Source organism: Trypanosoma melophagium (assembly GCF_022059095.1).
Source record: "Trypanosoma melophagium isolate St. Kilda chromosome Unknown ctg2segment0, whole genome shotgun sequence".
NCBI lineage: Eukaryota > Euglenozoa > Kinetoplastea > Trypanosomatida > Trypanosomatidae > Trypanosoma > Trypanosoma melophagium.
Genome location: NW_027125149.1, coordinates 232,533 through 258,836, shown reverse-complemented (window position 1 = coordinate 258,836; position 26,304 = coordinate 232,533). Strand labels below are relative to the sequence as shown.

Genomic DNA, 26,304 nt, shown 5'->3' with positions numbered 1-26,304 from the left:
AGAATGAGCATGAGAAGAGAAAACCGCATTAAGTGGGCAAATAAACATAACAAAATGGAACCATTCGCTTGACATAAAGCACAAAAAAAAATCATGATAGTAGGGTTTTTCTTTGCTCTTTGCAGTCATAATTCCCTGTACAGAAACAAAAAAAAACAAATTGACAGGAATGAAACTAGGTTGACTTTAACATCTCACAATAGTTCTGACCTTTGAACCTCATTACTCACTTTTCCTCTTTTCTTGTTATATATGGAGGGATCGTGGTTACTAAAAGGAGGGAAAAACAATTGTCATAAAAAAAGGTTTTTTTTCTTCATCCTTCTCTCGTTGTTGTTTTCTTTCTGTCTTGTTCCTTGAGAGCAGGACTTATGAAAGGAAAACATAGACGCCAATAGTAAATTTACTTGTGATGCTTCTGGCCTTTTTGTAGAAAGGTTGTCATTGTGAGTTTGTTGTTGTTGTTGTTTTTTGCACTTTTGAAATTCCCAACACTGTATACAATATGGCGCATCCCCCATTCATCGAATTCCCAAAAAAAAAACCTGAGATATAAAGAAAAAAAGACTCCAGAAATAAATACTCACGCTTTGTAGCTTGTTGAATTTAAAAAAAAAAAGAAAGCGCTTCTTCCTCCATATAAAAAAAAAGTAGGAAGATGTTTGATCATTTCTTTCTGTACGTTACTAGTTGCACCCTCTTCAATTTTGCAACACCATCCGACTCCATAAATACCACTTTCACTTCCACTGGCTCCCCAACACGTCCCACAGTCACTTCCCCGCCCAACAAACGGAACACTTCCTCTTCTGTAAGTCCCTCATACTGTGAAGAATCTCCATCTTGTGGATTCCCTTCTGACGTGTTGAGATTACTCAACGAGGAGCGACTGCCAATAACAAGAAGACCTCCCGTGTTTAGCCGTCCCAACATTTGTGATGGGATGGCATTAGGATTGTAACTTTTTTCCAACGTATTCCAGCAGAGAATCAGAGAAAATTCCTTCATGTGAGCGTGAAGGTTAGTGGGATCAGCTTGAAAGAAACGGGCCTTCTCACGTGTGTTGTCCCAAGAGTAGTTGGAAGACTGAATTTCACATGCCACACGTTCTTGTTTAGTGGGGTCAAATACACTGTAGGTACACCTACCTCGTTCCCTTATAGCGTACGCAGGCATAAGTCGTCTGGCTGTAAAATCAGATCCAACAACATCATCAAATAATTTAGTCAATTCATAAGAAATCCGACCAGCTCCACAAGCAAAGTCAAGTGCACGTGTTGGTTTGGTCTGGGCGTAAGTCTTAAATTGTTCCATAACAAACTCGGCAATCTTTACACAACCATTAGGAATATCTCTGAATGACTCACGGAAGTTTGCGTCTGTAAGGGCATCCACTTCTGGATCAAGACCCAGAACACTTTGGCAGTGTAGCATTTTATTTACTGGTTCTCCCTCTACGTAGCGTAAACCAATATATTGAAAAAAGTGACGTCTAAATGCAAAACGGGCATCACGAGTGGCTTCATTCCCAGTGCTTACCCAAGCTCCTCCCTTCATGCATGCATGACGACCGTCAAAAGTTGGCATAGAAAAATCATCATAAAAAGGGTGAACATAGTATCCAGGATAAGGATAAACACGTGTTTCACAATGTTGCCAAACGTTACCCACAATATCAAAGAATGGTCCATGAGGAAATTTGTTTACAGGACAAGAACTCTTATAGTATTCAAGATTAAGGTTTCCTGGTGCAACATCCCATGTCGGCTGATCTTTTCCCACATATCGATCCCAAAGAAGTAACCACTCTGCTTCAGTTAACATACGAATATTTTTTCCTGTTTGTTCACCTTTGAATTTGCAGAAAGCATGAGCCTCAAGATTATTTAACTCACAAGGCCAATTCCAAGGTAAGTTAATTAATTCTGTTTGTAATCGAAGGGCATAACCATCGGAACGGGATTCATCACGTACCCAAAACCAAGGATGTAGTGGTTTTTTCCATTGTACCCATTTCCAACCTTCCTCATCCCAATAACGTTGCGTGTTATATCCATCAGCTTTCATAAAAGCAAAGAATTCCGCGTTAGAAACCAAATATTTGCTTGCTTTAAAGGAAGGAACATCAATAACGTAATTACCATCTGAGTAATCACAATCCCATCCATATAGTTCAGAATCTGGTCGACGTCCCACATTTACCTTATCTCCAGGAACTTCAATTAATTCATTTATCGGGGCACTGGGGTTAACTTCTTCACAACGCTTCCAGAAAAGAGCCGTGGAGGGTTTGACGTACTTCATTGGAAGTTCACGAACGTGAACAGATGCAGTTTCAATGTGAATACGTTCGTGTTCAGCACCCATTAACATTACCCACCAGAATGAGTTATCCGAATTAGCCGTACTGTTTGCAAAAGTTAAAGGTAATTGTAACTTATACTTTCCGCCTGTTAACATCTCATCAAGATGTTTACGTACAGCCCGACGATACTCTGTTACTTGGTCCACAGAAGGCCAGTCGTAATGTTCTTCGTTCAGATCGTCCCAACTCATTTCATCCACACCCACAGCAAACATTTCTTCCAATCTTGGATCTATTCGTTTTGAAAGTCCAGCCGCGCATAGTTTGTTTATATAAAAACAGGCAGTATGTCCATAATAAAAAATCAATGGGTGACGAAGCTTGTGAATAGGTTTAACGAAAAAGGCTTCCTCTGTGGCCAGACATTCAAAAACTTTTTCATAGAGGCTCATAGTGTTATGCACATAGTTGCGAATTTCTTTCATCTTTTTAGTAGGATCCCCTGTATTCAAAGTAGGTGAACGTTGACCAAAATATCCTTCTGATGCGACAAGGTGGAACAGCTTAGTGGATTCATCACTGGAGAAATGCCTTAGAGCAAGTGTAGCCATTTTTATTTCTTATTTTTCTTTGTTGCTGTATATATAGAAGTACGTATAAAATAATTATGTCCTTATACGTTTCTGCTTACGAGAGTTATTATCTCTTGATGCCTTATATACAAAAAAAATGGAAAGAAAACAGTAAAGTTTCATCTTGCAACTGTAACTGATCGTAACATAGAAGGAATAATAAAAAAAGAAAAATTGATAATAAATATGGTTCAAACGACAGAAATTTTCTTCTGAAGCAAATTTTTTCATAGACAGTTATAGTCTCAAAAAAATCTATTACTGGTATTTGTGAAAGCATCTCAAGAAAAAAATATATGAAGCAAAGCATCCAACTCACATAATCGAAGCATCAATAAATCAGCCGGTGTTATAGTAGTAGTATCTACTATCTGATTATTGGCTTCAATAGAAGTTATTTGTGTTTGTGTGGCAACATTATGAACTTCTGGATGTGGTGATGAAAAATAAGATGGTTCTTCTTCTTCCTCTTCTCTGATTGAACCACATCCACCTCGGTGTACGCTAACCCTTTTTAAATATCTTTCTGTGGCAGGTAATTGAACTAAGGGAGGTGATGAAGCCTTTAAAACCTGTGTATTACTTTCTTTTAAACTTAACTCATTTATGTAATATTTACTCGATGATTCTGTTGAAACGCCAACTCTAACATTCCATTCTCGTCGTCGTACGCGTAAGAGTTCTAATAGTCGGTTACTGTGCTCTACAATGTCAACATCATTAGTATCATCGTTACTGCTGTAACGAACTTCCCCTGAGAATGAGCTCATATGTGGAGATCGTACTCGTTTTTGACTGGAAACAGATGAGTTTTCTATTCTATCTACAGCACTCGTACAGTATGCAGCACCAATCTCTGTAATATCCTCTTCTTCTTCCAGAGTCTCTGTTGAATTTCCTTTCATAAACATACGATCAAGACGACGTGATCCTTCAGTTTACTTAGTCTTTAAACATCCACACAACATTATCAAGAAGAAAATAACAAGAAAAATAAAATAAAATAAAAAACGGATAATTAAATAATAATGATGAAAAGGAAAAAAGTATAGACTCGTAATATTTTTCACTCATTCCTTATGGTTTTTGGTTTTTTCTTCTTTTGCAGATATAATCTGTCCTCAGACATTCCTTAGTAGGTCAGAAGTTCCCACAATAATAATAATAATAATAATAATAATAATAATAATAATAATAATAATAATAATAATAATAATAATAATAATAAACGTTATTGAATACAGACAGAGAATCGGTTTGACGTATAAGTAAAATACACTTTAGCCTCGACAAGAGAAAGCAATTCCCACAAGTAATATCAAAATACCACACATTGTACCCAACACTACTAGGGAATTTTTTGTAGACTCATTCTGAAATCCCTCAAGTTCCAAGTAAGCATTACCACTGTAACAATACGAAGTGTTACCCGCACCATCGCAACTAAATGGCATGTTTTCCAAACTTTGCGCTAAGGCAGCCCCGTAAACCCATCTCAAGATACTTATCATTCCGACAAATTGAGGCATTGACTTCAGATTAAGTAAGAATCCAGAGAAAATAATACAATAGGTCACATACAATCGGTGCATATTAGCAGCTAAATGTTCGTAAGGTATAATTACATGTACAGCCACAAGAAGAAAGGCGTGAGTAATGCTTAGGGCACCAACAAGAAGGAGAAATGGTGCTTTTACTTTCACTACAAATAGCACAACTGGAACGAACAATGCCAAACATATCACTCGCAAAAATATAGTACGTAAAACGAAAACAAACATAAAACAATACGTTTTATAAAGTCCACTGTTGCGTTGATAAAAAAAAAGTCTTAACTGACGATCTATATCGTCCATAACTACGATATTTGCCGTTATAGTCAATAGAAAGAGAACAAACTGAATACCCCTGATATTGTACATACCTCCTTGATCATCAGATTGATAATGCATCAAAAGAGTTACTAAAAGCAACCCAATTAATAAGAAGCAAAAATAAATTACACCTTCAGGTTCTCTTCGTGTTTGTAAAGTGTCATACCACCAAAGAAGAAAAGGCTTTAATATTGAGTATTGAGGAGCTGCAGTACCTGTAAAAGGAGTTACACCATAATGATCTTGTGGTGGGAAAGAGTAACCTGCTATTGACTGAAGTATTTGCCTACGCAGAGATGATTCATAGTATTTACGAGCGTAAAAATAAGTATCAACTTCACTTTCAGCCCATAACATAGCAAGATCAAGAGCATCATCTCCAGAAAAATTTATATTTTCAGTTGTTTCATTTCTTGTTTCTCGTGCATAAGAAGAACGCATAGAGATACTACTCGGTTCTTCTTCCCTGTTTTTATGATCTCCTCCTGAGGCAGTAAAATAAGGCGATAGGCTACAAGGTGAAAATCTTTCAGATCTGATACTAATATCATCCCGTAAATTTTCATAACCGCAAAAAAATGGAGTAATAGAAACATGAAGGCTATTAAAATACGAGGCCATCATGGCAGCTTCACCAGAGTAAAGTACACGTCCATTTAGACCAAAGAGCAATACGGTATCTGTTATTTCAAATAAATACGTTGCAAGTGTCCTAGATGAAATAATGACTGTTTTTTCTAGTATTGCTGATACTCTCTTTAGTATAGCACTACACTCTGCAGCATCTGAAAGACTAAGATTGTCAAGTGGGTAGTATGCCACAATGACTGGAGGATCTCTTACTATTTCCATGGCAAGACGAAGTCGAAATTCCTCTGAAGGTGAAAGAGAATTTGTAGTTTTTTGGTGATCAAGCTCGGTGAGAACACAAGCTGCCTTTACCAAGAGATTTCGTGGCTGACCCGTTATTCTTGTCCTCATAGAAACGACAAAATTAATATTCTCTTCAACTGTTAAGTTTGGTAAAGGCGTACCTGCATCACTAATAACACCCACCGCCTTACGAAACACACCAGCCTCAACAGGAACACCATTAGCGAGGACAGATCCGGATGTGTATGCAGCACTACCACTGATGGCACGGAGTAAATGTAACCCGGCTACACCATCAATATCCGCAACAACGTGTACACCACCCTCCCGCATCAAGGCAACGGCGGCATCGCAGTAGTTCTTAGGTGGAAACTGTCTTGGAAAACACCGACGCAGTCGAGACTGCGTCATCACAGTCGCCTCAACAACACAAATGGTTAATCCACCGACGTGAAAGGCGGAGCGGAGAAATTGGTGCGCCGCGTCGTACACTTGCCATTTCCCACTCACACCCCTTGAAGAAAGTCGTGATACAGACTTACTCTGGCGAGTACTGAACTCGTCAGGAATCAATGGCGTCTTCTCATCTACCGATCGGTCATACATGTTTGAGGATACAAGGCTATGAGAAGCACTAGAAAAAAAAAAAAGAATCGGTTAAAAAAAAAGGCTTCATTGGCAATATTTTCAATATTGAAAACGGGTTTGATAGACTTAAAAACAAAAAAAAAGTGACGGTTGAGAACATTTTCTGGATTTTTTTTTCACATAAAAAACAAAAGATCATTTTAGAAAAGAAAAACACAGCATAAACGTCAAATACAATTAGAAACTCAATTACACCTTTAGTTATGGGGAATCGAGTTGTTTGAACAAAACAATAATTCCATTCCAATACACTCCCACACATACAAATACCACCTCACCTCATCTTTTCAAAACGATAACCTACTCCCATTACTCAAGAAATTTAATGTTTCTGATATCCCGGAGCTTGTAACGTATTTCTCCAAACCACTGTTATTGTCGTTGCTCTGAGTGTTTGTATTTGTTTTTCCATTTTTTTTCTTCGCAAGAAAAGCTAAATGTGAAACTCCATCAATTCATTTTATTTCGTCATCTGTTTCGTACCTCGCTATTGATTAGGTTCTTACTAATAATCTCCCCTAATATGAAAAGACTGTGACCAAAGTAAAAACGCTCAGAAAACCCGAGTCAAATCCCAAACGATTTTTTTCCCTTCCACTTCAAGTACCTCTCACAAGCCTAATGGGATGAAATATCCCTCTTTAAAAAAGAAACACTAATGACTTTCGTAATACTTCTACAAGAAAAAAGAAAAAAGAAAAAAGAAAAAAGAAGCCGTTCAATTACAAAAGAGTAAAAATACAGTTGAAAATTCCATGTTCCTTTCCCTTTTATTTTTTTCCCCTTATTCTTTTATTTTTATTTTCTGAGTCGGCTTCGCCGACGTGGAGTACGCACCGTGGTTTATATTCTTTCTTTTTGGTAGACATAAGTATGCACTATATATATCAGCGAAAAACGCTGAGTTAAGAGCCCTTATCCCCCTTTTAAAATATCAACACATTTCATATCATCAGGTAGCAAGTGTAAACATGAAGAATGAGCTACATACAAACAGCAGAAAAATATTCTTGTAATGCAAATAAAACTGCTGTAGGAAAAGAAAGTAGTCGCTCTACCCACCAGCGCATGGTAGTAAAAAAGAAAAGAAAGAAAAGGAAAGAAAAGGAAAGAAAAACATTAGTGGAAGTTACTTTCCCTCATAAACTGCAAATTTCATTTGCAGAATTTTTTTTTACCTTCATTTCCTTTAAGGCAGTTCAAAGCTCTTCATCAGTTCATATCTTGTGTCGCCATTTTCTCTCCCTCTAAGAATAAAAAAGACTATTTTCTTTTTTAAAATAATGGCTTTTATTTCGCTTCAACCCCATCTGTCTTTGGTTCAACCGGTGGTAATTGAGGTGCTTCCTTAGCAGAAGACTTTGATGCTTCTCTACAACGAGCCCCAATTGAAACAAGTGTAGCTTCTGTAATGGGTTTTGCTCCGCTACCTAGATCAAAAGCGTCAAAAACAGTGGAAACTACGTGGGATGAATTATGTGTTTCGCTTCCGATAAATTCAATGGCATCTGCCACAGTAACACTCTCGTTTGCTGTTTTTCCCTTGCGAATACGTTCAAACATCATCTTTACATTTGCCTCTGTAAGATAGGCACCCAAAGAAATCTGAACATCTTGAGTTGCAATATCCTTGTCACTGTTCTTTGTGTTGGCATTTAGATCCTCAAGTTTCTTTACTATAGTATCTGCGCTTTCTGGGCCATCAACCATAGCAGGAGCGGTACCAATGGTCTCACAGAGCGCCTCAAGGTTTCCACGTATACCTTCAGGGAGGTATTGAATACCTAGTAACTGACGACGTTGCTCCACAGGTAAACGCTTCATAGATTCCTTTAAACTGTATCTGGTAGGTTTAACCCAGAATAATGTATTATATGGCACATCAGGATCACGTCCAAGTGATATCCACCATTCCAATTGAATACGAAGAGCTTCAGGGTCCTCAGTCCATCGCATACCTCGAACCTGGTTGGCCTTTATTAATTCTTCATCAGTCAAATCATCAAGACCTTCAAGTCTTAATAAGCGATCATCTTCACGAGTATTATGGTAGTGACGAATAACCCTTCGGCGCATATAAGGAGCCATTATTTTATTTGGGAAAAAACTGTGGTAAGTTTTGTATACACCAACCACCCTCGCCAATCCTACTGTAATATTATCAGGAGTATTATAAACATTAAAGGGTCCATCACGGCCAAAATGAGGTGCTATCAACCTTATTCCTGCGGCATTTACAGCTTCGCCCATAGCAGAGGAGCGTACCACCTCTTGTTGCTCCTTGGTGAAACTAACGAACGCAACAGTTGACAAATATTCCATTACACGTCGTCTTGCACGCAACGTTCCTACCGCTGTAGAAAACGCTCGATTACGACCTTGACTTTCGGTCTCAAATGTTGAGGGAATAAGATCAGGAAACATTTTTAATGCGACAGGAAGCAGAAGTTCTGCAAACGGGACAACGATAAAGAAACTAAAGGGGACAAGTCGAAGAAGATCCTTTGTAGCGCTCTCAAGAAGAAGCCGTTCACGGCGAGTAAGAGCAACCCCTGCTTTAAGCTGTCGAGAATATTTCCAAGCCAATCGTGTATTAAGAAAAAATAATTGAAATCCGTGATACACGTGGCGAACTCCCTCCCATGCAGCATTGGCGTAATATGCAGCTTTTGATTGTCCAGTTGTTTTTGAAGGGGTCACATGACAAAAATGAACCCTGGATACCCTAAGCATTCCCTATATATTCCCTCCTTCCTCTCTTCCTTGCCCGTGGCTTTCTTATTTTTTGATAATCAAAGTACAGTGCTTCTTTTTTTTTTTCTTTTCCCTATATTTCTACTTAAGTTTTCCAGTATTTTTAACCAAACCGTGATTCTTATTTCTTTTTCTCCAAGCTTCAGCAAAGGTGTTTTGATTATAAGAGAGAAAATTACCTCAGCTTATAGGTTATTATTATCATTATCATTATAAGGAATGGTTTAACAAAAAAAAAGAGAAAGAAGAAGAGAGAGAAAAGCACATATTTTTTTTTTCCGAAAAGAGTAATATTAGATTTAGGAAGTACTTCAAAAAGGATAGAATAACCAAAAATAAAATATATATATCCGGAACCATATAAATAGACATTGGCGACGGAGAAACATCTTAGGAACAAACTCCAGAATTCAAAAAACAAAAACGCGAAAAATGTGAGCGGCCCAAAAGTCCAGCGTGCCGTTTCCGTTTTTTTTTTTTCCCTAATTATTCTTTTTTTCAACTGTCTTCCCCTGAACTTTTTTTTCTTCCTCTTCATGTTTTAAACCAAATAAAATAGCTATGGCGTTCCATACGAGAGCTGTCAATGAAAGTTCTTCAGGAGCATTATGCAAAGATTGATTATTGTCATCTTTCTTCCCCTCTCTTGAATTAGAAGATGATTGAATAAGTTCCCCAGTACTGTACTTCCATACGGCTCTGAAGTCACCTCTTATCATCGTTGCCACCATAAAAGTAATAAGCAACCAAGGCACAATAAAAAGTAAAGCTGGTTGTCCGTGTTCGAATATAATCATGACACCCATAGTATTCACCAGACTCAACGTATAAGCAATAAGAGATACGTAGAAGTAAAAATTCCCTCTTTTTACATATTCAGTAGAGAAAACAAGTACTTGAGCAATAAAAAAACCTGGGATTACTAAATCACCCAGTCCCAAAAGACTCTTCGCCTCTTGGTTTTCAAACACTGTCCGAGGGAAAACAAGTTTTATTGGACCGTCGATACCACTTGCAACAGTGAGCATCACATCAGATCCGAACACCCAGAATATATCGTAAAAAAACAGGCCTAGAAGCATTACAAAAGAAGCTGCAAATGTGCCGATTTGAACCATTTCGATACTTAAAACAGCGACTGAAATTGCCAATATATTGTTTGCCACCCAGTTATTTGTCCAATAGTAGTATCCACCTACTGCGCAACAAGCAATACCAGTAAAAATATTTGGACGTATGTAACCTCCAATAAACGAGCCCAATGAAAAGATACCGATTAAACTCAAGTACAAGCTCACAATTGCATTAAAGTACTCTAATGGAATAAATTTCATAAGTAAGTAAATAGTAAAGAGAACCATTGATCCCAATAGAGGAAGAGCCATCGCATCCGAAGTACTCATCATTTCATCAGGTTTGGTACCTGAATTCTTTATTTTAATGGTTCGCTGTAGTAGCCGCCTCGATCCAAGATAAACAACCAATACTGCATTTGAAAGAAGGAAAAAAAGAGCCAAATATAATTGGCCTTTCTCAGATAAAGTATTCATATTCTTCCTTCACCTAGTTTTCCTCTTTATTTCCTATTCTTTTGTTTTTTTTTTTTTTTTGCGTGCGTATAACCAAACTTCGCCAGTAGAGCAGTTTTGTTTAGATAAATTAGAAAGAAAGAGAATAAATACAAACAAAAAAAAACAGGTGACAAATGAGAAAAAACAGCAAAAAAAATTTTTTTAACAAAACAGATTAAAAAAAAAACATAGTAACCGCACCTCATAAAAAACCGATCAATTCCTTTTCCTGAGGGGAGAATTAAAGATATAGTATTCAAGATAAGCGAGGTTTCTTACGTGGTATAACGCGACCATATTTTTCCAGCTGTTCCTTTACTAACCCAGCGTGTTTAATAGCGCCACGATGTCGTTTGGACAATATATGGGCATCCATTTGAACTCCTCCACTAACAAACATCCCACACATCTCACACCATTCTTGTTTAATCGTTGTCATTTTATCTCGAGGTTCTTTTAACGGAAATATTATGTTTCCAATACTTTCACCCTTGGACATAATCCAAAATAAAGTCACATTCTTAACTGTTTCATGGAATTCAAGAACCGTGTCTGATACATCTAGAGAAACAAAATTCCCAAATCCCTGAGCGGAAATAAAAACTTCTCGAAAACGTCCAAGAAAACGATTTGTTATCCACTGATTCTGTTGACGAGCATAACGTTTCGTATTAATTTTTATTTGTTCAATCGATTCTTTTAATTCTTTTTCTCCTTTTATACAAATCATACCATCTTTCTCTTGAAATGCAGGAATAAACTCTTTAAAACCAATAGCCCTAGCCAAACCAGTATCAGGATCACCTTTTATGTGTTGTTGGGCAAATTCAAGAGACTCCTTAACAATGCCTTTTTCAACCATTTTATCAACCCTTTCATCTAGCATTAATTTTAACTTTTCAAAGGTTACACGCGGCCATAAAACAAAACAATTCATCGGAGAAAACCGAAAACAAGGACTAGGACGAAAAGCATAAATTTCAGATGGTAATCGCCCCGTTTTCTTATAAATTTCAAGAAGGCGAACGATACGTCTTTTATCATTAGGGTGGTACCGAACAGCTACAGATGGATCTATTTTGTTAAGCTCTTTCCATAATTCATATCCCTCAAAATTTTCTAAACAAATAGAAGAATTTGCATTTGAATCCAACGTCATAGAGTCATCAGCATCTTCCTCAGTCAAAACATTCTCAAACATTAGTGCCTGTACGTAATAACACGTCCCACCACAAACGATAACAGCTGCAGAAGAATTGTGCTGAAAAAATTCATTAATAAATCCCACAACGTCATGTACATATGAGTGAATATTATATATTCCCTCTTCTTTTGAGTCATTTAAAACTTCAGAGGTTTTTTTATCGCATCCCTCGTAAGGAACAGTAGGATCTCGAATCTTTACCCCAGTTGGAGAAAGGAACCCCATAAAATAGTGGGAAATACCTTGCATTTCATTTAAAGATATTTTATTTGTTGCAATAGGAAGATCCACGTAAAATTGCATTACATCACAGTTAACAATTACCACATGCTCATAGCCGCAGAAACGTTTAAGTGTTGTTGCAATATCCACTGCGGCAAGAGACTTCCCGCTACCAGTAGCGCCTAAAACGAAAAAAATAGGTTTTTTAAAACTTGTCACCTCATTAACCATTTATTTAAGCAACTAAAGGGATTACTTTCTTTTAAGGTATCAAATAAGGAAAAAAAACGAAACAAATAAAAGAAAAAAAAGATCTCCGAAAGGGAAAAAAAAAAACAGCACATAATGAAAGGAAACTTGGTAGGTCACCTTTAAATCGCATTCATTTCGCCTAGGTCAACGAAAACCTCGATTGTTCACCAAAACACACGTACACATAGAGACCATAGATAGACAGAAATAGTGACACAAAGTAAATAGAAAAATAAATGGGGAACATTAGATAAAACCCATAAAAAAAAACAATTGATAGACAATAATACGAGAGCCTAGAAAAAAAAAAAAGATATCCATTTTTTTCGTTTTCCTGGAATCAAACCCTTACCAGCATAAAGTCAACCAAAGGAAAACGAAAAATCCCCTTTTAGAAAGCAGAAGAACCCCAGTCACGCGGATCCAGTTTTTGCTTGGCAATGCGGGTAGGGGAAAAGTCACCAAACACGCGCACCAGATGCAGATGGTTCAACGCTGACAACCCCGCTCTCTCGAGAAAAACCCCGCCACCCTAAAAAAAAAAAAACCGACGACGGCCAGCACCCGCAAAGGAACAACCAAAGCCCCGAGCCGCCCCAACGCAGGAAGCAAACACGCGCGCCCACCCCGGCACGAAGAAGGCGGAAAAGGAGACGCGCCCCGCCAACAAAGAAGAAAGGGCCAAAAAGCAAAGCCTTTGGGGTTCGTCGGCGAAGCGGGCGTGAATGGCCGGGGGCGCGCGCCGGTGACATTTTAAAGGCCCAGGGCTGGGTCCGGGAAGATTCTTTTTTCTTTTTTGACCGCCGCAAGGCCTACAGCAAGCAGAAAGGCACTCTCTTCAGCATTAGCCTTTCCCTTGGAAGAAAAGAAACCCCGCCCACGCCGCAAGGGCGAGAAAACAAACCATATCTTACGCCAACTGGAAGATAAGAACAAAAATTAGAATTCACTAACGCCTTGAAAAAAGTAGTTTAAATTCAATTAAACTAAAACAAAGTAGAACTGTTTCTTACTCTTAAGATATTTTATTTAATAAAGTACCACATGAAACTGGATCCAGAAGTCCTATTTTTAATCCCTAGCCGCCACCAAATTCAACGCACGTTACGCCCACGCAAGTTGCAAAAACAAAAAAATTTTAAGATGGTCGCAACAAGCTCTGCGAGACAATATGAAAAGTTGAATTTCTCTTTTACTGAATGTCATAAGGATCAGCCCTCAAAATTTCCAGCATCTGATACTCGATACGGCTCTGATTTTTGGCGGCATGATATATGCTTGCATAACGCTGCAATTGGCATTTCCCTATCCCATTTTGGGGTTTCGGACGAAAGGCTCTGCGTTACAGGAGCCCCTGCCAACGCAGTAGGCCGCATCTCGTGTGCTATGGAACTTTTGCACCTTTTTTTGTTCGTGGGATAAAGAACCCTTGTGGGACCAAAAACCGGGGAGGAAAGAAGTACAAGAATTTTTTGCCAAGCGAAAGAACCCGCGGCAAAAACACCAGGGTTGATCACGAGAAGTTTGGCGCCTATAGAAAGTTGACACCCCGCCAACCTCCCGTTCAGGGGAATTGCGAAAGCGCCAGAGATTTATGATAGGTCCAAAGTCCCAATTTTTCCGCAACAACCTTCGAAGACGAGAGGGGCATTGAACCGCCACACCCAAAACCACCGGTCTGGAAGAAAAAAAAAACCCGCCACCTACCACAAGGAGAAAGGGGACAACGCCACCCACTTCCAATGGTCCGGCCATTCTATTTGTAGAAAAGTTTTCAAGCGCTGGACAAACCCAACCCCCAGGTTAAGGCAACCGGGCCCGCACCATCGCCATAAGCATGAGGCATGTTTCTTCCTTTATATATTTCCCTCTCGGAATTACCAAGGTTTGGCAGTTCAGCGCGGCACAACCCAGGAAGAGTCGCGGACAACAAGACCGGAAGCCTCAAGACATTCTTCTTGGCCCAAAGTTTGGCGACCTGCTGCTCCGTTTCAGGTGGCCCTTACTCCCGGATGGCCTCCTTAGGATATGGTTTTGGAACCGCGGTTTCCGCCATCAAAAACAAGGGGTTTCTTGTTCCCTGTGAAAGATCTCTTTTCTTGAAACAAATTTTAAGCTAAAACACTTGTCATTCCATATTTTTTTCCAGATGGCATTTACCACGCGAATATATATAGGTTAAAAATTAAATATCACTAGAAGTAAATCCGAAAATTTTAAAAATTAGCCCATATATTTGAATACATGCGGTCTTTTATCTTTCAGCAGCGCATCTTTTCTCGAGAAAATACAGGTGAATGTAATGCCATGTCTCCCGAGGACCTGAAATACCTTATTGTTTAAACCGGCGCCCAAGCGCAACAATAGCCCCACCGAAAAGGGAGCCAACCCAAACCCAACCCTTTCCAAACCACACCCCACACCTCAAACGAATGGCGGTTCTCCATCTTAAGCGGAAGTCAACGCGAAAACCTGTATATAACTGTAAAAATACGTTAAACGATACTATCTTTGGTGCGCCCTTTGGGCTTTAGCTTTGGGGGAAAGGAGGTCAAGGTTGGAAAATTTAAAAAATGGCAGTTAGTTGCAATTATGCCAACGAATTGTTCGGAATCTCAAAATACGTATCAATCGAACCTTGCTTAACAAATTCTATAATTTTTTCCCCGCCGAACCTTGGCTAAGGATAAAACCCCAGACACTTAGACATTCTATATCGCCCCGCTCTTTTATCGCCCGGCGCGCATAATAACTATGCCTAAATTTCTCACACAGCACCCGATTGCCTCCGCCTCTTCCGGCGGGTTGATCGCAGCCAAATGCGTTCTAATATTATTCCATTTGGCTTGTTTATTGGAAACAGAAAAACAAAATGTCTCCCATGAAAATTGTTGTCGAATAACCCTAATACCATGAAATAAAGTACTAAAGGTAGCGTAATTTTCCTTTACCCTGCATGGCCCGAAAATCCATATTAAACACAATCCCTGACGCCAGAAACAAACTACGTTTTTAAAATTCCACGATTCCTTTTGCGGCGCATTTTGGGTGTTGCGCTTCCTGCGGGTCGTCCCCAAGGCGCCGCTGCTCCGAATGTAGGGAAGCATATTGGTGGAGATTTGTGCGATTTACTGCACCTCCGCACGCGCGTATTCAAATACCGACGGCGTACTTGGTGCAGCGTTCTGGGGATCCCCCTTGGCCGTTGTTCGAAAAAAAAAAAAAAAAAAAAAAAAAAAAACTAAAACAGAGCCCCTTTGCCCCAGCACCACCTTTGGGAGGAGAGGCGCACCCCGGCGCCGATACAAAAAACGAAAACCGACTGCTACCAAAAAAAGCCAAGTTTCCCAAATGTTAAAGCACCCCTTTTGGAGCAACAACTGGCAAAAACGAAAGCGACCATAGACCCAAGAAACCCAAGCGAAATCCAGAAAGAAAACACAAGAGTCGCTGCCGGCGGAGAGCGGGGCGCGTAGAAATATGGCGGGCGATCGGGCGCTTTTTTTTTCCTGAGTGCGCTTCTGCAGCGGCATGTTGCTCGAATGCCAAGGGGCTCGGGGCGAAGTCGATGCCCCCAGCCCGCGCCTTTCCCCAAACGGGGGTGTATTTCAGTATAAGACCAAAGCCGCGCTTGCTTTTAGGCAGGCCAACCGCAATACTACGCAGAACCCGCGCGAAAACTTCGACCCAACTTGGCCCGCACCCCAAGAACGCCAATCCCAATTTCCCCCAGACCCCACGCTAAATCAAAACCACCTCGGACACAGGCCTTTTTAAAATACCTAGACCCCCTTTTTGTTTTCGGGGCCGCGCCCCGCGCATATCATTGCTTGTGTGGCGGGTTTTTTTTTTAAGCTTGCGAAAGGGATGATCAGACCCCGCGTTGCTGGACAATAAAATATTGTATGGGTTTTATTTTGAAATAAATTGCCCCTTTCCACCTTTACAGGCTGCCCAACCGCGGGTTTCTGGGTGCGGCTTTATAAGCGTGTAAAAATGTAAAGTACGACCCCCTCCGCCTGCCCAATAACGAAATGAAAGGCCAAAACGCAGCCATTCACACATTTTGCGCCATAACGGTAAAACGGCATTTTTATTTAAATTTTGTCAAACCGTAGCTCCGCATTTAAGTTATCACGCTGATGGTATTTTAACGTTGGAAAACGATACACTTATGTTAGAATGGGGCGAAATAGATTCATGAAATGAGAGGCTTTACGCATCTCCATTATTGGCTTCGCAAATGCCGCGGAATACAGACTTCCTCTAGGTCTTTGAAGAAGCTCACGCAAGGTTCAGTGCCGAATGGAAAACGCTGGAAGAAAAAGAATCGCCATTATACCATCAACATCATGCACTCGAGCGCAATTACAGGATGAGAATTTTAAGGCCCAGCAAAACGTAAGATTGCAGTTGCGTAATTATAACGCCAAATAGGGCAGGAGACCCCACATACAATTGGAAAGGATGAATCAAACGGCATCGATCCCCATGCCACCCAAAGACCTAAAAATGAATTACACAAAGAATGTGAAAGGGTAGAAGGCACCTATAGGTCAAGAGAAAAGATCAAAATTAAGATTTCGAGGAATAGAGGAACGCAGGCGGCCAGCACGCGCCTAAGGCCTCAGAGCAAAAGAGCGAATACGCACCTTTGAAGGTATGATGCAATTAACAATTGACACTTCACCTACCCAATTAGTGATCGCATACCTAGAATTTTTTCCTATGCCAGCAAACCCTGGTCCGGCCTATAGCGATGGGAGAATTCTAAAGTGTTCGTCGCTTATCTCCTGATAGTGTCCCATGTTGGGATCACCAAAGCGTCCAGTAGAGATATAACGAACTTCTCCTACCCAGAGAAGATGGCCCATGAGGGCAATTCACTGCGTAATTCTTCCTTATCGTTATTATATTTTTCTTCGTTTCTTTTCTTACTTTTTTTCCCCTTGAATGAGAAGAATGGACAGTTGCAGTTGATAAAGTCAAGTATCCATTGTTATCGCTTAGACTACTCGTATGGCCGTGGGTACTGTTGTTTTCCTCTGAAATGCCGAGGACATGTAATGTCGTAGAGAGTATCGCATCAGGTGATCTAAAGGAGCTTGCCAATGACGCTACCGAGATGGCCTCTAACAAAATACTTTTCACGCCGTAATGTTTCCTCAACGCGTCGTTCTTTACGTGGTGTTTCATGGTGTCACTTCTTCACCGGTATATGAGTCTCTTTAGGATCCACCACTGGTAGATTATTAGTTCGCTTGTGCAATAATGCGAAAACCTTCATGGTTATCCAGTGTCCGTCGTACACCTTCGTCCTCCTGTTGTTGACACAAAGTGGGTGTTGGATGCGCAGGATATTGTTTCGCTTCTTGTTTCTACTGGTGGTCATTATGATCAATATGTTTATCATTATCGCTTGGCAGCTGTAAGAATGTAGCAAAATGTCACGGTACAAATCTCCAACAAGGAGAGTGAGTGTTTATGTTTCCATGTGGGATGAAACTCTGTAGTTTAATCGACGGGGCAATGAAACCGGTAATTCGTCTAGATCACCCGTCTCCGTTTTATGACATACTAATAATAATTCATCTGCAGAAAAAGGAATACGATCAAGGATATCTTCTCTGTATCTTTCTTACTTTCCTTCTTTGTTTCCCGCATTCATGACATCTGGTGGAAGTTTCATTTCTTTACGCAGAAAATTCCCCATGGGGTGTATAATACTTCAGGTGCAAACGGGATCTTTCTTCGCAGCTGTTAACATGCGATCGTAGGTTGTATCACCGTATTCAGCTGTAGAAGAATTCTTAATACCAGACAGACTGTGATTTGTATTCGGCTCATCATTTCCCTGGCGAATAGTATTAAGATCATTTTCCAGAATGTGTGAAACGAAAACGAAAGTAATGTTTACCCACGTACTAATCTATTACATATGCTTTCCTCACTAAGAGTATCATTCACCCGTTGTACTAGTTCATTTTTGTTACCATGTCTTAATTGCCGCTATGCTGCGAGAAAAATACAAAGTTCTTCATGTAGACGTTCAAGTTCTGCTATTAGTGATGTTGTGGACTCTCTGCATGGACGTCAGGCACCAATTTCTCTTTGTTCTTCCATGTAAGCTCAATACTCCACGAATCTGTGAGATTAAAAATCTGCATTGCAACTATACGTTTTACTCCTCTCTTCTCCTCTCCTTTTGTTTCTTCGCTTGTTTCCAAATGTTGCTTTGCAGCAAGAGATAAATGTTTTGAAAATACCACTTGGGTCCATGTTCACTTGCGTTCGGGGTCTTGTTTCCTGGGAACTCCGCTCGAGGAGAGCACGGGCGGTGTTGTCCTGTGCGTTGTCTGTCTCCCGATTCATTTGGAGATAATAAATTACCCAGATACCATCGCAATGTATCGACGCGGGTATGCCCCTTCGTGTGCAATGAGGTGCTCCTCCGACATTCCTTGCGTGGCCAGGCTTCGTGTCGCTTCTTTCCGTAATGACGGAAGGGCGTGTAGCGGTTAGTCGCTCCGCATTGCCTGGCGCACCCTGTTCCGGAGTGCTGCAACGTCCTGGGAACGGTCACTGATGTTGGAGACGCTGGCTAAAGGAGTGTTGGAGGACAGACGCGTCCTCTCGTGGCCGCATAGCCCCTTCATGGTACGGGCTGCGAAACTGAGTTCCTTTGCTATACCTCATGGCCCATTATTTAATAAATAGTAAAAACTAATCTTTGTAAAGTGAACCACATAAACACGTTACAAAACACCTATAATTCAGAGGATGATCTTGGCTTGATCAGAAAGAAATACAAGAGTAGTCCTCAACGATAAATGTGAAATTTTCTCATTAGCTTCATAACCTTCATAAGATTCCACAGAGATAAAATTCCAAGTATTTTTTGCATTAATAAATTCCGTTGTCGTTCAAAATATTCCTGTAAAATCAGACATAGCAGCTATAAGTTCGGCTGCGAATAAGTTTATGCCTTCTGTATTGAAGCGCGATATATGTAAAGGTAATTCCGTCTCCATAGTTGTTTTGAAATATCTTTGCGTTATGTTCAACAAAGGGATATGACGTCTATTAGTTTGACGTGTCTGATGGTCAGATGTTTTTCGAAGGATTACTGATATGTGATTCTACATTTTCATTCCTTATTGTCTCATCATTATTATTTAATGGAACATCCGTTGTGTGTTCCTTTTCTGCGGTAATACGTCGCAGATGTAAAATTTTTCATTCATAGTTTTCTTTTATAAAGAAATGTAAAAATGCTTGATATGCATTCGCAGTCTATTCGACTCGTACATCCTCCGCGTTGGAGGGATCCAATGTCTACCATCCGCGCCTCACTGCACCATATCATCACGATGAACAGGGCTGCGTGTGGGCACTCTTCCGCGAGTATCCTGTGTGCTTTTTGTGCCTCTTCGTGTCTCACCACTGTCGGTGGTTTCGTGGGTGCATGGCGTTCGGAAACGGTGTGCTGCCTGCATTGCGGTTTGTCAACTGGGACTGTAGAATAAACGGAAACATGAGTTACCGTTTCCGTGTCCTTATCACCACCGCCTAGAAGCTCGCTCGTTTACATGAGCATCGTGTTTCTGTCGAGCAAAATGTGCTTCATGGCTGATATAAAATTATCCTTTGGTGGCTTCGTGTTGCTTTCTTCTACCTCTTTTGGGTAGGGGCGTAACCGCTGCGGCAATCCTCGCTGTGTCGTTCTTGTCTTACACAATTCCCTCTAATGCCACTGTGTGGCCATCATGATTGGATGGCGTGTGCCAGGCCCCGTTCCACCATTGGAGTCGGTGCTGAGTAGTGGATTGAAAACAGACGCATTTTATCGCTCTCTACCGCACTGAAGATTCCCGCAATCCAGTGGTGGCGAATAAATATGGAAAATAATAGGTAGTCACACTCTTTTTCCTGGGAAAATATGATCTATTTCCTTCGCCTGAGCTCGCGTCATACGTGGGATGGCGTCGCACGGTATAACCGACTGCCTCGGTAAATACTTCTGGAAAACGTTGTCTTCCTGTACGATAGTGGACGTATTTCCTTGTCGTAAAGTCTCCTCCATGTGTCAATATTTGTGTGTTGGGCTCTCTTTAAAGGTACACCACAGAACATTCGCTATTCCACACGTCGGTTTTAGTGCTGCTAACTTTCCGACGGGGTGATACTAGTTTTATGGGTGGGATTCGTCGAACTCGTGATTCGTATATTCTCCACCTTCTCTGTACTGGTCTGCTTGGTTCATCGCAAAAGGGACTTCCGCATCCCTTGCGTCCTCCTGTGTTTGTCTCCTCATATCGTTGGCTTGTCCCTGTGGCTCTGCGTTTTGGTGTACGTTATCGGAGTCTGTGAGTTCATGCGCTGGTGTTGCATGTCCTGTAACTCCTCCACCATGGCCGTTTAGTTGGCCAGACTGTCGCTGAGCGTCGCCCATATCCATCGGGGCAATCCGTTGCCCATGGGCGTTTTAACGGGCCTACAGTTGTGTAAACATGGAATTCGTGCTCTTCTTTATCGTTTAAGAAGAGTGTTTCCAGGCATTGTAGACCATAATCACGGTCTTTTGCAGAGGACGTTTCGTGGTCTACCGTCACCTCCGTTGGTGTTTGGCGACTCAATTGCGGCCTTGTCAATGCACGTTTCCTCTACCACTTCACTACTTTCATTGTCTTCGTGAGTGGCGGAATGTTTTCTCTGGAAATTCCGTACCATTGCGTGCTTTCATGTTTTGGCGAGAACAATGTGCGATCTTGTTGCTGCGCCAGAAAGTCTTGTAGTCTGTCGTTCAATACCTGTTTGGCCTTGGCGTCCAATGTGTTGCTGTAGTTGCCCTGCATCAGGGAAGCCTCCAACACAGTTTTCGTAAGGAATCCCATCATCGTTGTGTTGCCTTCTTGATAAGTCTCGTTCCATAGTGTGGGGAATCTGTTGAGCTTATCGCCAGTGAAGCATTTTGCGATCTTACGGATAGATGGGAAAAATATTCTTCCGTCATCCTATAACTTCCTTTTCAAAACTCTCTTTCGAGTTCTGAGCACGTCGAGACCCCCATTGGAGGAGCAGGAGGTTTGCAGCCTTATTTAATTGCATAAATACAAAAAAGATGAAAAGAAAGAAACAAGAAATGTTCACACAGCATTCAAGCAATACAGAAGAAGTAAATTCATATACACACAACCCTCCATCACTCCCTGTGTGTTTCGGTTTGCTCGACCGCTGTATGTCCAGTCTCTCTCTTCGAGAAGTTTCTTATACGACACGCTTTTGCTCTTCGCACGCTGCAAGCAAGGCTTCAGGTCCAAACTGCAATTAAACTGGGAGTTGTAAAAGCAACAATTTTTCAGATTTTAAGCCACCACATAGTTTACCCTTTGAACTGATAAGTGCATCATTCCACTAGTACAAAGCGGTTGAAAAAATGGAAACAATTCAAATGTCACTGTTCATATCCTCCGGGTCGGGGTTCGTTCTCTAGCTTTTAATTCTTTGCAAACTATTTCACGTCACTTTTAAGTAAAACGAAGCGTTAAAACGCGCCAGTAGGTACATTTTGCTTTACTGTAACAGGAGCAAATTAAATCCAACACACACTTAAGAGAGGACAGGCTCTAAAATTTCTCCTTGGTCCCATGCTGCCGGATCTTGCTGCAGCGCGGCGGGCCCAACGAGAAGAATCACGGCAATAAATTCACAAAACCAAAAGCAGACAATAAAAAAAATATTCGAGAAGAACGATCCTACAGCAGCAAAGAACGATCTTTGACTAGCACGCTTGGTTGTTGCTGCATTTTTTCTTACCGTGTTATGGGAAGAAAAATCACCTTTATACGAAAAGGCATCACCATATCCTTGGCGATTGTTCTTCCGGCACGCCGCGTCACCAGGGCTGGGATCCCGGTATCCTTCAAGAAAACGAAAATCATTCAACCAAACTGCTGGAAAAAGGAACCCCGCAAAACAACCAAGCCTCTTCAAAAAATTTTGAGATATGCGTTCTTGATTTCGCCCCTAGGGAAGCCAGAATGGACAAAATGCATCCAAAACCAACCAGCTCTTAAGAGATCTTCCGGGATCCCTTTTCCATTTAGGGTCCTTGTTTGCGCGCGTGGCAGGGTTCGCTCGTCAGCCGTTTGTGGCCACGCCAAGGGTGGGCGAAAACAGAGCAAGAAAACGGGAAAAAATATAAAACATGAAAAGAACTCTGGTATTTGTTTTCTTTTTATTATTTTAGATGTTATTGTAAATGCACCGAGATGTTTCCAAAGTTGTTACGGGTTGCGGAATCGTATCGCGGAGGAATTCCGAGCCAACTTCGCTAAAGGAACTTGCGCGTCGTTATATGAAGTCCCTTGGTCGTTTGGCTGGATTGTTTTTTCAGCGCTGATCATCTCCAATGGCACCTTTCGGTGTCTTCCCTTTCTTGCCGGCATTTGCATTATTTAGGCGGGAAAGTCCTTTTGGGTTTATTTCCTATCCCCCACCCCTTAACTTGTATGAAGGGCAAAGGGATCCAAACAACTAAATTGGGTTAGTTTTGGCTGTTTACCTGCTTGGGCTGCATCTTGTTTTTGTTTTCGGTCTTCGGGTTGCCGTGCGGCTTCTTTAAACCCAGCTTTTCTCGCCCACGCCCCGCCGCCCGATTTAGAAAAGCAGTTTGCCAACACAATGGCTGCCAAGAACTATTCTTTTTTTTCAAACGCCCTTGTTAGGAAGAAAAAAGTGCGTTGCGCGCTGTCCCAAAGATTCTTTCTTTGTTTGCGTGTGTGGCGTGTCCGGGCGCCACCCCGTTGCTCGGGAATGGTGGCCGCTTAAAAAAAAAAAGAAGGCGGCCGCAGACGGGTTTGGCGGAGTTTCGAAAGGTGCATCCAAGAGAAATTTCATAACGATTGAATAGAAGAAGGTCATTTTATTTTGGTCACGCACCCACGCCCTCACAAACACTTGCGCGCAGAAAAGTCCAGGAATACCATGCTATCTTTCCTTTGGGACGGCCATTAATGGAAGGAGAGGCAAATTTCCACTCCAACATTTCTAATGGTAATCGCCGTGCCTCGAATGCGTCTTTGTGCGTGTGTGCGGATCTCAGTCTGGAAAAGTGCTAAAAGTGTGTTTCTTTGAAAAATAATAGCGCTCGTTTTTGGCAGAGAAGCAAGAGGCTGGGATAGTCCTTTTAATGGACATTTTAAAGGTGCGGCATCTTTCTACTGTAAGTGTAAAAATTGTGAGCTTAGGATGTTGGTGGTTGCATAATCTTTTCCAAAGGGGACAATCTATCGTCCAAAGCGTCGTTTGGGATGTGTCAAACGTGTCGTATTATCTCTAACGAAGTGGAAACCTTCGAACCAAAAATTTACGTTTTGAAAGTCCGCCATTGCGGTGAGGATCCTCGTTTTCCGTGCCGGGAGGGGGTCATGACCCATTCCTCGTTTCGAATCCCTTCATGATTTGTTCCGTTTCGTTTCGGCATTCCACTTTCGGTAACCCGAACTTTAGAAAGCGTCATACTTTGGCGCTTGTGGGTTTTTACTGATGTACGTTAATTTAAAAGAAAAGATATGTCGTTTGGTTTGCTGACGCTGTTGTTGTGCGTGGGATTTCTTCAGCGGTTATTGTACCCCATTCTCATTTTTAACACGGAAAAATATCTCTTGTTGATTCTGCTTCTCACTACTTTCTTGATAGCACTCACATTATCATAATTGTTTTCGCAATAAACATACAACGGGAAGAAAGGTACGGGAAAAAAAACCAGGTGAATGGGTTTCAAGTTTATCAGGCCAGGCCGGCCTTCACGTGGTACCGATGCATAAAATGAGGACTATATACTTTAACTTTTTAGCATGCATTGTTTTTCGTGTTTTCCTATTCCCGATGTTCCTGTATCCGCCTTTGATTCCTTTGTTATGTGCTAAATGCATTGTCCGTGTCTATCAGATTTTTCGTTGCTACGTTGATGCTTTGCTTGCGTTCTTTTTTGTCTCTGCGTTGCGCCTTTTGCGGAAGGTACTCTCTCAGATCTGGCCGGATTAGGTAAACTATTGTATAGGATAATTTTTTGTAAGCTTGCAAAAAGAATGATCAAGCCTCACGTTTTCAGATAACAAAAATATTGACTGTTTTTCATGATAGATAATTTTATTTCTTTTCCTTTTTACAGCCTGTCTAACCTTAAGTTTTCTGAAAAAGTAAGTTTACAAGCAAGTAAAAATGTGAGGTACTATTCGCCAGTTTTATTCTGCAGCGGAATGGATGACCAGTACCCAGGTATTCGTGGATTTTGTGCGCCAGAATGGCCATACGGCTGTTTCGGTCGACATTCGTCCACCCGCAGCTCCACATTTAAGCTATCATGTTGATGGTATTCTAACGTTGGACAACGACGTACTCATCGTTAATCTGGATCAAGATAGATCTATGAATTGGGAGGATTTGCGTATCTCCATTATAAACTCTATGATGCCGCGTAATACAGATTTTCTCCAGGCATTTGAAGAAACACGCGCGCGTTTCAGTGCAGAATGGGCACCGCTGGAAGAAAGAGAATCCATCCTGTACCAAGAATATCAAGGTGCTCAAGCGCAACTACAAGATGAGCAGTACCGTTTTCACCAATATGCCAGTGTGCAATTCCAGGAATCGCAGAATTGAATGGCACAAGCATAACAGGAGGCAACAAAAGCAAAAGGGCAGCCGGCAGCTATCCAAGCACAGTTGGAGCAATCAAAACTGCAACTGACAACAGCTCAAGACCAAGTTACACATTTGCAGGCCCAACTGCAAGAGGAGCAGGTGCGATTATCGCAAGCACTGGCGCAGACCTCAACCACGCATGAAGAATTGGCAAAGGGCCAAAGGGCAACTGGCAGAATTACGGGTGCAAGGGTCCCAGTTTCAGGTGGAGAGGCCTGGAGTGATGGCGCAACTCGAGCCAGCCAGGGAACAACCCCGTCAAAGAGAAAAGCAAAACGATGAGTTATTGCGCCAATTAGGCCAGCCAGGAGACCCCAAAGAAAATGGGATGGGACACGGCACACAACATTGACCCAACAACAGTCCATACACCTACAAAGGAAGCAAGAAAAGAATGGCCTGAGTGGGCGACACCGATGGGTCACGAGAAACAACCACAAGAGGAATTTTATCCGGGAATACAAGATATCAAGCCGCCAGCAACGTTTTTCGGTTGCCGGCCAGAAGGGCAAAATACGCACTTTTGACGGTATTCTCTTCTATATGACCAGCACTTCCCCTGCCAAAATATTGACTGCTTACCAAGAAATTTTTCCTACGTCAGTAAATACTGGTCCGGCCTATGGCGATGAATGGGAGAATTTTTTTGCAATGGGTGTATACAGTTCGCAACAAGGGGTTGTCGGTCCAACAGGTGCAAATGGGAGGAGGATTATATACACAACTGCGAATTATTCAAACTGCAAACGATCATCCGGGAGAGAAGATGCAGGATATCAGGAAGGCCATTGCTCAGCCCTTAAAAAGAGAGAATCCATTAATACAAGCAGCTATGGAGTCTCGGAGAAAACATTCGGCACCACCTCCCAGCAAGGCAGACTGTTTCAGATGCGGTCGCATCGGGCATTACGGCTTTACGTGCCGGGTGCAATTGCCGACTGAACCATATAAACCAAAAAAACGATATTCGGCCTCTGAAGCAGTGAATGCCGGGGCCGGGAATGATAGGATATCAACGAAAGATAGATATTTAGGATTGGAATCGCCCACGCAACACCCTGGTTTTTCCCCAATCGCAGACTCAAATGGTGCCCCATATCATTGCCAAAGGGTGGTGGGAAAAGTGCAACAAATTCAAAGGCTTTTTCCCGAAACAAATCTATCCCAGGAACGAAATCTATAGAAGATGTGACGATAATACCCGCGCGATCCCATAATCTGCACACCTTGGCGCCGGCATCCGAGGCCAACCGCATCGCGA

At 41.4% G+C, this 26,304-nt stretch overlaps 9 protein-coding genes across 9 annotated transcripts; 1 reads left to right on the top strand and 8 right to left on the bottom strand.

Annotated features, from left to right (window-relative positions):
• Positions 1–666: 666 nt before the first annotated feature.
• Positions 667–2,916, bottom strand: LSM04_002402 (Sulfatase-modifying factor enzyme; the record flags this gene model as incomplete). Its single annotated transcript, XM_067336095.1, has 1 exon — positions 667–2,916. One exon carries the CDS (start codon positions 2,914–2,916, stop codon positions 667–669), a length of 2,250 nt encoding a protein of 749 aa, XP_067192419.1.
• A 302-nt stretch (positions 2,917–3,218) lies between these two features.
• Positions 3,219–3,842, bottom strand: LSM04_001799 (uncharacterized protein; the record flags this gene model as incomplete). The annotated part of the gene is made up of 1 exon (XM_067336094.1): positions 3,219–3,842. One exon carries the CDS (start codon positions 3,840–3,842, stop codon positions 3,219–3,221), a length of 624 nt encoding a protein of 207 aa, XP_067192388.1.
• Positions 3,843–4,217: 375 nt separating this feature from the next.
• LSM04_003407 (ABC-2 type transporter) lies at positions 4,218–6,290 on the bottom strand (the record flags this gene model as incomplete). The annotated part of the gene is made up of 1 exon (XM_067336093.1): positions 4,218–6,290. The coding sequence occupies one exon, from the start codon at positions 6,288–6,290 to the stop codon at positions 4,218–4,220; it is 2,073 nt and encodes a 690-aa protein (XP_067192480.1).
• Positions 6,291–7,622: 1,332 nt separating this feature from the next.
• LSM04_004278 (LETM1-like) lies at positions 7,623–9,065 on the bottom strand (the record flags this gene model as incomplete). The annotated part of the gene is made up of 1 exon (XM_067336092.1): positions 7,623–9,065. One exon carries the CDS (start codon positions 9,063–9,065, stop codon positions 7,623–7,625), a length of 1,443 nt encoding a protein of 480 aa, XP_067192518.1.
• A 503-nt stretch (positions 9,066–9,568) lies between these two features.
• LSM04_009464 (Peptidase A22B) lies at positions 9,569–10,636 on the bottom strand (the record flags this gene model as incomplete). Its single annotated transcript, XM_067336091.1, has 1 exon — positions 9,569–10,636. The coding sequence occupies one exon, from the start codon at positions 10,634–10,636 to the stop codon at positions 9,569–9,571; it is 1,068 nt and encodes a 355-aa protein (XP_067192795.1).
• A 277-nt stretch (positions 10,637–10,913) lies between these two features.
• LSM04_000131 (IPP transferase) lies at positions 10,914–12,314 on the bottom strand (the record flags this gene model as incomplete). The annotated part of the gene is made up of 1 exon (XM_067336090.1): positions 10,914–12,314. One exon carries the CDS (start codon positions 12,312–12,314, stop codon positions 10,914–10,916), a length of 1,401 nt encoding a protein of 466 aa, XP_067192274.1.
• A 1,065-nt stretch (positions 12,315–13,379) lies between these two features.
• LSM04_006510 (uncharacterized protein) lies at positions 13,380–14,360 on the top strand (the record flags this gene model as incomplete). The annotated part of the gene is made up of 2 exons (XM_067336087.1): positions 13,380–13,714; positions 13,904–14,360. 2 exons carry the CDS (start codon positions 13,380–13,382, stop codon positions 14,358–14,360), a joined length of 792 nt encoding a protein of 263 aa, XP_067192637.1.
• Positions 14,361–15,064: 704 nt separating this feature from the next.
• On the bottom strand, positions 15,065–15,442 carry LSM04_005773 (uncharacterized protein; the record flags this gene model as incomplete). The annotated part of the gene is made up of 1 exon (XM_067336086.1): positions 15,065–15,442. One exon carries the CDS (start codon positions 15,440–15,442, stop codon positions 15,065–15,067), a length of 378 nt encoding a protein of 125 aa, XP_067192591.1.
• A 247-nt stretch (positions 15,443–15,689) lies between these two features.
• On the bottom strand, positions 15,690–16,157 carry LSM04_006547 (uncharacterized protein; the record flags this gene model as incomplete). The annotated part of the gene is made up of 2 exons (XM_067336085.1): positions 15,690–16,015; positions 16,118–16,157. 2 exons carry the CDS (start codon positions 16,155–16,157, stop codon positions 15,690–15,692), a joined length of 366 nt encoding a protein of 121 aa, XP_067192640.1.
• Positions 16,158–26,304: the final 10,147 nt, after the last annotated feature.